The 12,851-nt window shown below is 37.1% G+C and overlaps 1 protein-coding gene across 1 annotated transcript; it reads left to right on the top strand.

Moving 5' to 3' along the window:
• Window positions 1-289: 289 nt before the first annotated feature.
• LOC581696 (autophagy protein 5) lies at window positions 290-8,932 on the top strand. The gene is made up of 9 exons (XM_030994586.1): window positions 290-400; window positions 1,660-1,790; window positions 2,894-3,021; window positions 3,395-3,473; window positions 4,310-4,409; window positions 5,063-5,125; window positions 6,624-6,715; window positions 7,348-7,459; window positions 8,167-8,932. Exons 2-9 carry the CDS (start codon window positions 1,683-1,685, stop codon window positions 8,307-8,309), a joined length of 825 nt encoding a protein of 274 aa, XP_030850446.1. The 5' UTR covers window positions 290-400; window positions 1,660-1,682; the 3' UTR covers window positions 8,310-8,932.
• The last annotated feature ends 3,919 nt before the right edge of the window (window positions 8,933-12,851 follow it).

The raw sequence follows: 12,851 nt of genomic DNA, 5'->3' as shown, positions 1-12,851 counted from the left end.
AAGGGGTGGGGAAAGGGAAAGAGAGAAAGAGAGAGAGAAAGGAGATAGAGAGAGAGAGAGAAGACAGAGAGAGAGAGAGAGAAAGAGGGAGGGAGATAGAAAAGAGAGAAGTTGAGTGAGAGAGAGAGAGAGAGAGAGGAGAGATTTATAAAAGGCGAATAATAAACAAGGTAGGAAAACGTAGCATTAAAATATTAATACATTTCTTATACATATCTAGATCTAGGCCTATATCCTGGCTCTGTTCTGCAACTTTTTTAAAAACAATTCGGTACCGAACTTGGTAGAGGATCATACCGACTATTTATCTGGTTGTCATATCGATGTTTCTCACGACGATTTGTGTAGAAATCAGCTGAGAGCGAACAGTTTTCTACACAGATTTTCTTTGGAGGTCAAGGTATGTTTTCAAATGTCTTTTATATGTTTTTACAGAATATTATAACGGTACATAAGTAATCGTGAGTCGTGAGGAAAATATTTTTTTGAAAACACGTTTTTTGTTGTTTTGAAATTGAAGAGACAAAGAGACGAAGAGTGTCCATAAAAGTGTCGCATATAATCTTCTCCGGGGAGGGACTTGAGTCTTGGCCATAACGCTGCCGCAGCTTCCCGGCCCAGCAGCTCCCTGGCCCTGGACCCGTATCGTAAGTTCGCTTGGTCCCGGACGCGTATTTTTTATTTACACGGCAGCGAGGGGAAAAGCTCGATTAATTCCAATGAAACCGCTCGCGAAGAGTCTAGACTAGACCGAGTCGGAATTGTACTTAACATGTAAGATTTAGAGAAAGAAACAAAGAAAAACATCAAATTCAAGAGGAAAACAAGAAAAGTAAATAGATGGATTTCTTATGCAATAAATAGAGACGGCAGTATGATATTATATGCGACACCATGGCACAGAGAGCGTGAACATACATGCCCTCGGCCAAGTACCAACAACACACAGTACATCAACAACACAAGTCATCAGTACACCATCATTGTACACGCTCTACAGACTAGACTCTCCGCGAGCGGTTTCATTGGAATTAATCGAGCTTTTCCCCTCGCTGCCGTGTAAATAAAAAATATGCATCCCAGACGCGTATTTTTTATTTAAAAGGCAGCGAGGGGATTTTTCGCGATTAATTCAAATGAAACCGCTCGCGAAGAGTCTAGACTAGAACGATTCGGCGTAAATATTCATAATTGAATGACACACGCCCTTAAAACTAAAACAACAACAACAACAACGAAGTACGAGTACCTAGTGCAGTGCAGTGTATTATAACGGGAATTGTACTTAACATGTAGATCTAGAGAAGTAAACGATGAAAGACATCAAAAGGAAAACAAGGAAACAAATAGATGTCTTATGCAATAAACAGTGACGGCAGTATGATATTATATGCGACACCATGGCACAGAGAGCCTCGGCCACGTACCAACAACACAGAGTACATGTATATCGACAGCACAAGTCATATTCAGTACAGGCACTACAGACTAGACTCTCCGCGAGCGGTTTCATTGGATTTAATCGAGCTTTTCCCCTCGCTGCCGTGTAAATAAAAAATACGCGTCCCGGACTGGTAGGCTTAGATCTACGTCGTATTTATTATTGGAGGCGTAGTTAAATTTATCTATTTTGTTTTGTTTATTTCCAAACTCTTGCAGAACTTCAAACTGCAACAGGCAGAATGGCGGATGACCGTGAAATTTTAAGAGAGATTTGGGAAGGTCGTATTCCAGTTTGCTTTGTTTTAGCAGACGCTGAATGCTCAACAGAAAACCCAGAACCTTGTGTGGTAAGGATGCATTCAAAGTTTTTACTTTGTAGAATCCACTAGTCAGTAGTCAAAAGTCATGGTTCAGTCATTTATTTATTTGGTTTTCAATTAAGAGGTTTAGGGTTTGAATTCCAGACCATCTTTAGCAAGACAAGGAGGCGAGTTGGCTCAGTCGGTAAAGCGTCTGCCTGTCGAACCAAAGATCCCGGGTTCGACTCCCATCCAGGCGGATGACTGAAGTCTGCGTTGTGTGTTAACGTGCCCCTTCCCTTGTTCATAGATGCAGGTTATGTCAAGTGGAAAACACTCCGTCCCTCGGATAGGACGTTAAATGGAGGCCCCGTGTACAGGAGAGTCACCACCCTTGCACGTTACGAACCCATTGCACTATTCGTATAAGAGAAGGGGGAAACCCCGGTGTAATGGTCCACCTGCACACCCCAATCAGGCCGAGTATACGGCATCTGCAAGAATCTTCAGTATTGAAGGAGGCAGATTATCTTGAAGAAGAAGAAGAAGAAGAAGAAGACACTAATCCACATTTGCCACTCTAGACCCAGGTGATTCATTTGGATTGGTCACTATTTATATCTGTCCTCCATTCATTACCACAAAGCTTTAAAAGCTTGCTTTCATGTAGGTCCCATCATATTTCTCTCAGTTAAATCAGTACTCTATAATTGACCACTTAGTTTTATGTTATTTATGATGTATTATTGATTGTTATGTTATCACACACAAAAAAATGTATATTTAACATGAGAAAGATGAAAATAAATGAAATAAGGTGAAGTAAAAGGGTTAGTAGGTGGCATCAGTGTAACAACAAAAAAAATTCTACTTTTCTAATCACGGAAAATATTTTCGGATGTGGCATTGTAAAAGTGCAGTGCTCTTACTTTATTTATTGTTACACCAGAGTTCTTTTGAGCAATCCAGAGCTGAATTGCTCACCAATTTTTTTTTTTTTTACAGACTGGCAAGATAAAATTCCTTGAATGCTAGAGCACCATAGTAGAGTTTAGCTCATAATAATTGAGTGTCAGGACTCAGGACTGTCGTTGTATGACAGTAATTTCAATTAAACAATTGTAATTTTGGCTACTTGTATTTCATTGCAGCTTATGGTCTCCAGATTAACGTACATCACTCTGATAGCTGAGAAAATTGAGAAGCATTTTAGGAAGTTTACAGCTATTGATGAGCAAGACGAGGTCTGGTTTGAATCCAATGGACAAGCGCTCAAATGGTGAGAAAGTGAATGCATTAAGTACTTAAATTGGCTGCATGTTGACAATTTCAAATCATTCTTTCCCACAAAATTGGCAATTTGACCACTACATCCATGTTTCTTTTTCTTCAGACACATGACTTTTTATAGAAACTCCCACCCCTAAAATCGTCTCATATAGAATTATGGGTTATTGGGTTCTCTAGTTATTTTCCGTAAAAGAATATTTGAGATCTAAGTTTAAGATTTAAGGTTTAAATTTAAGATATAAAAATGATTTTTGTTTTTGTTTTTGTGTGGAGATAAAATCAATCATATCTTGTTATGTTACATGTACACGTCCTTGACAACACGATGCTATAACTTTTTCTTTGTGTCTTTTGTTTTGCAGGCATTATCCCGTTGGAGTACTGTTTGATCTTCACATGCATGACAAGCCTTTGCCATGGAGAGTCACCGTTCATTTTAAGGTATCTCTAAAGTTTCCATTTTTACTAAAATGTTACAAATTTGACTAAATTGCACCTTACTTTTATTTTTGGGGTGCTTTTTCAACAATAAATTGTTATTTATTTGAATAGAAGACATGTATTCATCCATGGATTCACCATTTATTTTATATGACAACTCGTGTATACCAAATAAACAAAGCTTTCTTTGGAGCCATTTGATAACTCCAGTGTTGTAATATCTATAAACAGTGAAACCTGTCTATAAAGACCACCTAAGGGAGACAAGAAAAGTGGTCTTTATAGGCAGGTGGTCTTTATGTACAGGTTCCTTTACTAAAATGTTTTAATGAGAAACAATTTTCAAGGGAACGATAAAATGTGGTCTTTCTATACAGGTGGTCGCTACAGCAGGTTTGACTGTATTTAGTGTTTTTATAATTTTTTCAAATATTATCTCATATATGGTATTAATATGTGTTCCATATAAAACGGGGTTTTTTCACAAAGGCTAAGATCGACTTTAAGTTGGACTTCACTGTGGCAGACCATTCATGCCACCGATTGCTCTCCCCATTGGTCTCTCAATTATGAACTTAAGATAATATGTTTTCCTTCATTAAATAAAAAAAGTAAATTCTGCAGATTTGTGACCATGATTTGTATGTCTCTTGAAAGACCAATGTCAGTAAATGGTGAGAGCAAACAGTGGCATGAATGGCCTGCAATAGTTAAGTCTAACTTAAAGTCGATCTTAGTCATTGTGAAACACTCCCCAAAACTGACTTTCTTTTCCTTTTTTCCTTTTATTTCAAGTAGTTTATGCGCACCTCTTCTTTTTCCTTCTCAATTAACAGAATTTCCCAGAAGATGAAATTCTTCACTGCAAGAGCAAAGAGGTGATTGAAGCCATATACATGTCTAGTGTGAAAGAAGCCGATATCCTCAAGCACAGAGGTACGTCATGCCCAGAATATATTGGCCCGAATTCACAAAGGAGGTTTAAATTTTACCCATGGTTTACACCATCATTTATATAACCCATGGTTTAAGATTAGCGCAAAATAGCGCGGCACAGTCAGAGGCCCAATATTAGATGCGCGCAAGTCAAGGTACGCTTCATTTGCGTTAATTTTAAATCATGGGTTATGTAAATGAGGGTTTAAATCAAGGGTCCTTTATGTCTGTCTTATTGAGCCCCATGATCAATTATACAAAGATGGATTTTTGACACATTTAGAAAGCTGTAAGGCTCTAAAAAAATAAGAAATGAGTAGTAGTAGTAGTAGCAGGTTTCACAGTAAAAATCATCTTTACATTGTTGTGCTAATAGTGCGAATTAGTAAAAACAATCATTCAGCCACGATAATAAGCTTTAAGTGGTTGTCATCACATTTAGTGCATGGTTTTCTTTTTCTTTGCCTTGTCTTTTCTTGTCTCCGTCTTCTTTGTCATGAAGCAGTTCTTTTTCTTTCCTCTTTTGTTTATCATTGCTAAAAATCATTGTAATCAGTAATTGTTTTAATAATACAGCAATAATGTTAAGAAGTTTTATTCATTATCATTTTAAAGTAAATAAGACAAACCTCCTTATTTTTTGTGCTTTTTAGGTCAAGTAATGAACAATCTGCAGCAGAAAGATCACAAACAACTTTGGACAGGGTTACAGAGTGGTGAGTATTATCATACCCTTACAATCCATTGGTAGATAAAGTTGAGTTCTGGTCACGCGATTGCATTGTGAAATAATGATAATAAAATAATACATGAGATTTATATAGCGCCATTATCCATTTTTAATTAAATGCTCAAGGTGTTATAAAATGCTTAAGGTGTGGAATGGATCTGAAAAAGTTGATCATGTAGCATGTAAGCATTGGTATGTACTGCAAGGTTCTGGAGTCATCAAAATCATCATAAATTTGGCCCAGTCTTGGTAAAGTAACAAGCACTGTACACAGAAAGATGTATATGGGACTACACAAATGGTGTCGGGCCTACTTACCTTGATTTCCTTATCTTTCTATGCTCATTATAAGTATACATTTCCTACCAATGACATTTATTTGTAATCTTGAACATTCAGTGTAAGTTTCGTTTGATTCTGTGAGAATTCATTTTCTTTTTTTACCAGAACTCAAGTTTATCTTTAATACGTCACAATATTATTTAGCTTGGCAAAGTAAAACAGCGTAGGTAGATCAGATGAAATTTATGTTCTTGAGCAAACCAACTTAAGCTGAAGATTAAGTGCCATCACATCCTTCTTTGTTTGTTTCACCTGACTGCTAAGAAAACATATTCATGCTTGTAAGTAAGCAACCAGGGGACAGATGGATTTAAAGCCTCTCTGAGTTACTTGGTAATGAGGATCAATGCCTTACCAAAGGGCGCTAGTGCATCGACTTGGTTTGAACCCTGGACCTCCTGGTTACAAGACCACTGCTCTACCACTGAGCCATCACGCCATACTCAGTCACGTTCGCCCAGCTGTACCTTTACCAGTTACTCCAAAATTACAAGCAGCAAAAGCATCATACTGAGCGTACATGTATATCTGCAAAGTATCTAATCCTAGGTCCAAAATAATATTATTTTTTCAGATGTTTTATTGAAATTGTAAAATAGGCATTGTTGTTGTGCAATTATTAGTACAAATATCTCAAATCTGAATTTGATTACCGGTACATGAGTGAAAGAAGACTCTGCTCCTCTATGTACCTCAATGATAGATAAACTAGAGTTCTAGTAAATATAGAAAATAATTTCTCACAGAATCCAACGAAACTTACACTGAATGTTCAAGATTACAAATAAATGACATGTGCCAACCAATTTTGGTAGAAAATGTATATTGGTGGCTGAGTAATGAGCATAGAAAGATAAGGAAATCTGGGCAAGTGCTTAACGAAGGTTACTATGTGCAAATGGGAGTTGTGGTTCTTATTATAGATGATGCCAAGTAACTTTTTGTGGGCTTGTTTTTATTTCACTGGTTCAAACAACCAATATTCTGCAGAATAAACAATCCAGAATAAATCATAGCAATTTTCTCTCAAGATACGATTCCCATACCAGAGTTTAAGATTAACTTTAACTAATTTGATATGGACAGCTAAAGTTGCTATTATTTATTCTTCTTCTGTGCATTTGTTGTCATTTTTCTTTCAGACAAGTTTGATCAGTTTTGGACGACCAACAGACGGCTGATGGAGAGATTGAACAATGATCCTTTCAAATTCATTCCATTTAAAATATTTCAGGTTTGTAAGTTTGGTTAATTGTCTACATCAACAATTAATTGGTGAAATATCTATTGTTTACTGTATCATCTTACGCATACCAATATTTGAAAATACATTTAAATAATGTATATATATATGTATATATCTATATACATTGGACAATATATCATGTATACGCATCAATGTAGCATGAGTTTAATCCCTTACGACAACCTGATATATTGCACATCCCGAGGTTCTATTTACTATGAAAATTGTTTAGCAGATATTATTTATCTTTAGTTTTCTAGCATGAAATTTGTGGTATTTTCTTTGGCTTCTATTTTTTTAATACCTTTTTCATAAGTAGAACTTTAAAGGGAGTGTAGCCCGACAAGACTATGTGTCTTTACCGTGGCCTGACTCAGGGCTTATCAGGTATAATACAACTACGGACGACGCAACCGCAGCAATCACATGAAGCGTGAGGAGAACTTTGGTCTGTTTCGCGAACTCTGACCAGGTAGAGATTAAGTCGCTGACTACCATTAATTAAGTCCATTGGTTTACGTGGAGTTGTCCACAAGAAGACGTACATGGCGTTAACCAGTATTTGCCATGCTACACTCCCTTTAACACGAGAACCTTTACTCTTTGTCTCTTGATGGCAGCCTGACAAGCTGCACACACAGAGGTTGTTCAAACCCGTCAATGATGAAGGGGAGCCCAGGACACTACGGGCGCTACTCAAGGAAACCTTGCCAGACATATTTGCCGATCCAGGTGTGTATTATCATTAATAATAATAATAATAATAATATTGGATTCTTATATAGCGCACGTATCGACCTTGCAAGGTCCTCAAGGCGCTCCAACATTACCCGGCTATGCTAAACCTATTGCCCATTGGAGCCAGGGTAATAATATGATTGCAGGGTCCTTGGGGAGGAACAGTACCGGTATTAATTATTAATGGGGCTACCCTAACATGTTATTATTATAAGTAGTATAAATAGTAGTAGTAGTACTACTACTACTACTACTAGTTGTAGTAATAGTAACAAAAGTAGCAGTAGTAGTAGTTGTAGCAGTAGTAGAAGTAGTAGCAAGTAGTTGTAGTAGTAGTAGTAGTAGTAGTAGTAGTAGTAGTAGTAGTAGTAGTAGTAGAAGTACTAGAAGTGGTAGTAGTAGTAGTAGTAGTAGTAGTAGTAGTAGTAGTAGTAGTAGTAGCAGTAGTAGTATTAGCAGTAGGAGAAGTAGCAGTAGTAGTAGTAGTAATAGCAGTATCAGTAGCAGTAACAGTAGCAGCTGTAGTAGCAGTACCAGTAGCAGTAGTAGTAATAATAGTAGCAGTAGTATTAATAGTAAAGATGGTAGGAAGGGAATTTTGAAAAGTTTATGTAGTATGTCAGTACAGTGATATAGAGGCAGCTGAAGACTTCGCAAGAAATAAACAAAAACTTTCATTTCTCCTTTTTCTTCTCTTGCAGATACCAAAGATTACAAGGTTTTGATTCACGGTATCGAGACTCCCCGAGACACCCCCGTACAATGGCTTAGTGAACACCTTAGCTACCCAGACAACTTTCTTCACATGTGCGTTCTACCATCACAACTCAACAGTGAACTTTGATGTTGCGTTGATATCGACAACCTGTGCGGTATAGAGACTCCCAGAGACACCCCTATACAGTGGTTACCTGAATAACTTTGTTCACATGTGCGGTCTACCATCACAACTCAACAGTGAACTCTGATGTTGCGTTGATATTGACAACCTGTGCGGTATAGAGACTCCCAGAGGCACCCCTGTACAGTGGTTACCTATATGCAAAGTATATTTTTTGCCATAATTTAATTGAAGTCATTGGAAATATAGTCACATTTTGTTAAAACATCAGGAAAATTTTTGGGCATCCTGTCTGGCACTTCATATTCAAGTCGTTCGTAAAGTCATGCGTAACTTTACGAACATCTTTATGAAACAACCCCCTGGATGACTTTCTTTACATGTGTGTTCTACCATCACGACTCAACCGAGGAACTCTAAATGTTGCATTCATATTGACAACCTTTGTGGTTTAAAGACACCTCTGGTCACTGGTTACCTGGATAACTTAGTTCACATGTGTGTATTTCCATCACAACTCCACCAACAAATTCTGATGTTGTGTTCATATTGACAATCTTTGTGGTGTAGAGACTCCCAGAGTCAACCCTGTACAGTGGTTATCCAGACAACTCTCTTCAGATGTGTGTTCTTCTGTCGCAACTGAACAATGACTAGTGATGCTGCTTTCACATTCACAAACTGTATCGGTTGAGTCTGGACTGATATTTCACCCACTTAATATAATAATATACTTATCTGTAAAGCGCTTTGAGAGGGCCTCCGGTCCTGAAAAACGCTATATAAGAACGAGCTATTATTATTATTATTATTATTGACTCAATTTGCACCCCTCTACAATGGCTCAGTAAACATCTCCATAGACACCTAGACAAATTACAGACTCTGATACCTGCATTCATATTCACAGCATTCGTGGGTTGAACTTGGACTCGCTATGCACTCAATATGAACTCCACCCTCTTAACCACGCACTACACCCATCACTGATACAACATACCATACATGCTACATGTATTATGAAAAGTGTAGCTACCCTGGGCTCTTTGCTTTGTGCTTAAAGGTAATGCAAAGTTTTGGGAAATTTTGAAAATTGGATGGATAGTAATTCTTTAAAATTTTGATATATTTGGATGCCCCTGTGAATGTATTATAAGCATCAGAAAATTTAGCCCCTGAAACATTTCTGCTTTCGAAAAATTGAATAATAAAAATTTACCGGTGCTCCCGTTAAATTTCAAATATTTTGAATAGTGCCGAAGGCCATTCCATGGTAGCTGCGACCATGAAGATCTCAAAATATGCAATTCTGATATATAATTTCCAAACAGGAATAGCAAATCTGTCGATTGTAGTCAAGAAGCATTATCAAGAAGTAATATCAGTCTTGAGAGGGAGCTATACAACATGAAGAGTTTATTATTTACAATTTCATCACTTTAGACTCGATTTCAATTGCGACAACGATCGTTGAATATTGTAAAATTGCATATGCTTCCAGTATGTTTATTTGAACCAAATTCATGACCCCATACCAACATTTTGTACTACCTTTAACCTTTAAACTTTAACCTGCATGTCTTGATTTGTGAGGAGGTTGTTGTGTCTACGGCGAGACTGTCCTATAATGGGCCTTGGGGTTATCTCTAATATTAAATACATGCTAACATTAAATACACCTACCTCTGCTCTGTGCTAAACCCACACATGTTAACACAATTTTTTTTAGACGGGTGTTTTTGGTGTGGAGGTACACTGTATTGGAACTTTGGAAGTGTATTCTTCTTTAATACATTCATTAATTATGTTCTTTGCTAGGTGCACACACTAACCTCGTGCATCTTTTTTGCACTCTTGATATTTTATGGACGAGGAATCATTAAAATTGTATGTACATGTATTTTGCTTTAAAAAGCATGTTTAATGTTTTCATTACTTTCTCATTGTAATGAGAAATTGATTTTAACTGTGCAATGTACTTGATGTAATATGTGTTTTATGCTTTAGTCAAATGTTTGTAAAGTCATATACAATGTTAGTACAAGACCTTAATTGTACAGTCGTGTAATTGTAATGCATTTCTTTGTTACCCACATTTCTGTGCAGCACACACAAAATTCAAAAGAGGTAACTTTAATCAAAAGGCTTAATCATAACATAACCACATTTAATGCAAACGTCTTTATGAAGTGCCTTGATGCAAATAATTATTTTGTATTTCAATAGTCAGAATGCAAGCTGCATATATAAAGTGTTGCTAGGTAGGGCAAGCCATAATGTTTGTTCTACCAAGCAACAAATACTGTGTGCAATTCGCTTTCTGACCATTGTAATACAATTATTCATGACAGGGGAAAGACATAATTTGTATGAGGCACTTCACAAAGACAAATGCATTGAATTGGTAATATTAAGAAAATGGCCTAATGTTATTCATTTCTTTGTTACCCACAGTCACTTGTAGCACACACAAAATTCAAAAGAAGTAACATAATAAATGTTAATGTTCAGCATTATTGAAGGGATTATTCAAAGACATGCCGTCAAATGTTACATATAGGTACAGTGAAACCTGCTTTAGCACTTACCTGTAGAAAGACCACCTGCCTGTATAGACGGTATATTCTGTACATTCTTTAGTTTCCAACAACCTGTGTTTCTCCATGGAACATGTTTTAGTATAGACCACCTGGCTATAAGGACCACCTTTCATGTTTCACTTAAGAGGTCTTTGTATACAGGTCCACTGTAACATGTTATAATGAGGCATCTTAACTTGCGGGTGTGCTAATTCGATTGCTGTTTTTTAAATACACCTCTTATTATAGATAAACATGTACCGGGTATGTAGAAATAACTTGACAAGTTGACAAACATTTGATGTATACCGGTATGTACCCTTCCATTAAGAAAGCATTTATTTTGTAAAACTGTATATTTTGTATAAATAATGTATATTAAACAATTTGATTATCTCATAATATTATATAATGTCGTAGATAAATGGAAAATAATATAACATGATATATTGTAGTTGCTTTGTAGTGTTTTCTTAATGTGTTTTGTGACATAGTGTTTTAGGTAAGATAAATTAGGCTTTTAAATGTATTTATGCTTATTGCAATGTTGTGAGAGAAGAACAGAATACAGAGAAAGAGAGAGAGAGAGGGTTTTTTTTGGGGGGGGGGGGGGTAGAGGAGGGGATAGAAAAGAGATATAGACAGGAAGACGGATAGAGAAATATAGATGGAAAGATTGATAGAGGGAAAAATAAAGAGAGAGAGAGAGAGGGGGATAATGAAGAAGAGGACAGCAAGCCAATAATAGGGAGTTAAAGAGAGAATGAGAAACAAAAACTGTGTGTGTGTGTGTGTGTGTGTGTGCGCGTGTGTGTGTGTGTGTGCGTGCGTGCGTGCGTGCGTGTGTGTGTGTGTGTGTGTGTGAGAGAGAGAGAGAAACATAGAGAGAGAGAGAGAGAGAGAGAGAGAGAGTGACATAGAGAGAGGGAGATGAACTATAAAGCTGTACGGTCTCTAGTTGCTGACTAAAAAGCATATAGTTATTGCATTCTGACATTCATATGAAATGAACATCAACGTCGACCCTGAAACCAAATACACAGCGCCATCTTGCGGCATGAGACGGCATTTGTCTAACAAAAAGTTGAATGTCAGGTCTCGCTATAATTAGAAAAGAGAATGAGATCATAATCATTGGAACCTCTGCTGATAACGTAGCACAGTGTAAACAACTGCGCTGCACCCCACCCCCCCCCCCAAAAAAAAAAATAGATGGAAATGTTTGAACTTTGGTGGCAAATTACGAAAAGAATGTTTTAGATAGAGCCGGAATCCACTGAGCAAAGATATGGCATGATTGAAAAATGAAACGAAATGAAAAGAAAAGAAAGGAGAAAACAATTTCACAAATTGTGTTTACAATTGTACTTAGGAGAATCTGGACATTACAAGAACTTTACATTTTGAGTATTTACCAATAGAAACCAAAGATATAGAATTGAGAGTGACAAAAGAACAGAAACGACATGATCCCTAAATAATACAATTAAAATCACGCAGTAGGATTGACAAAACAACAAAAATGTTCAATGAATTTAAATTAGATTATAGAAAGAGAGCCTTTCCTGTCTCTATCTGTTTAGAACTTGTCCTCTTGAGGATGTAGTTACATTTTTCTATCGACATGTAAAACACCGGATGAGCAACAAGTCATTTGGAATGTGATGACAGACTTAACGGTAGAATATTTACATGATCTCAAAATGAGCTCACCGAAGCTATTCATCACTTAATCGTTGTGCGTCAAGGATAAGACACGGTTCCAAACAGATGCACGCGTCTAGTCCGAAGTGATAATTTATGGCGGTGTAACGGCGCGCGCGCCTTTTTTTCTCTCTCTTCATTTGAGGTCGTCTGCGGCCTGGTTCATTGACAGAGCCAGAATCAGTTAGAGCCATCGTCAACTTGATCACTCCCGGGAAGTTTAGTCATAGTAAGTGACAGCCGTCCAGCAGTCCACAAGTCA

Source organism: Strongylocentrotus purpuratus, unplaced genomic scaffold (genome assembly GCF_000002235.5).
Source record: "Strongylocentrotus purpuratus isolate Spur 01 unplaced genomic scaffold, Spur_5.0 spur5_scaffold_21, whole genome shotgun sequence".
Classification (NCBI taxonomy): domain Eukaryota; kingdom Metazoa; phylum Echinodermata; class Echinoidea; order Camarodonta; family Strongylocentrotidae; genus Strongylocentrotus; species Strongylocentrotus purpuratus.
This window is presented reverse-complemented; position numbering and strand designations above follow the sequence as displayed.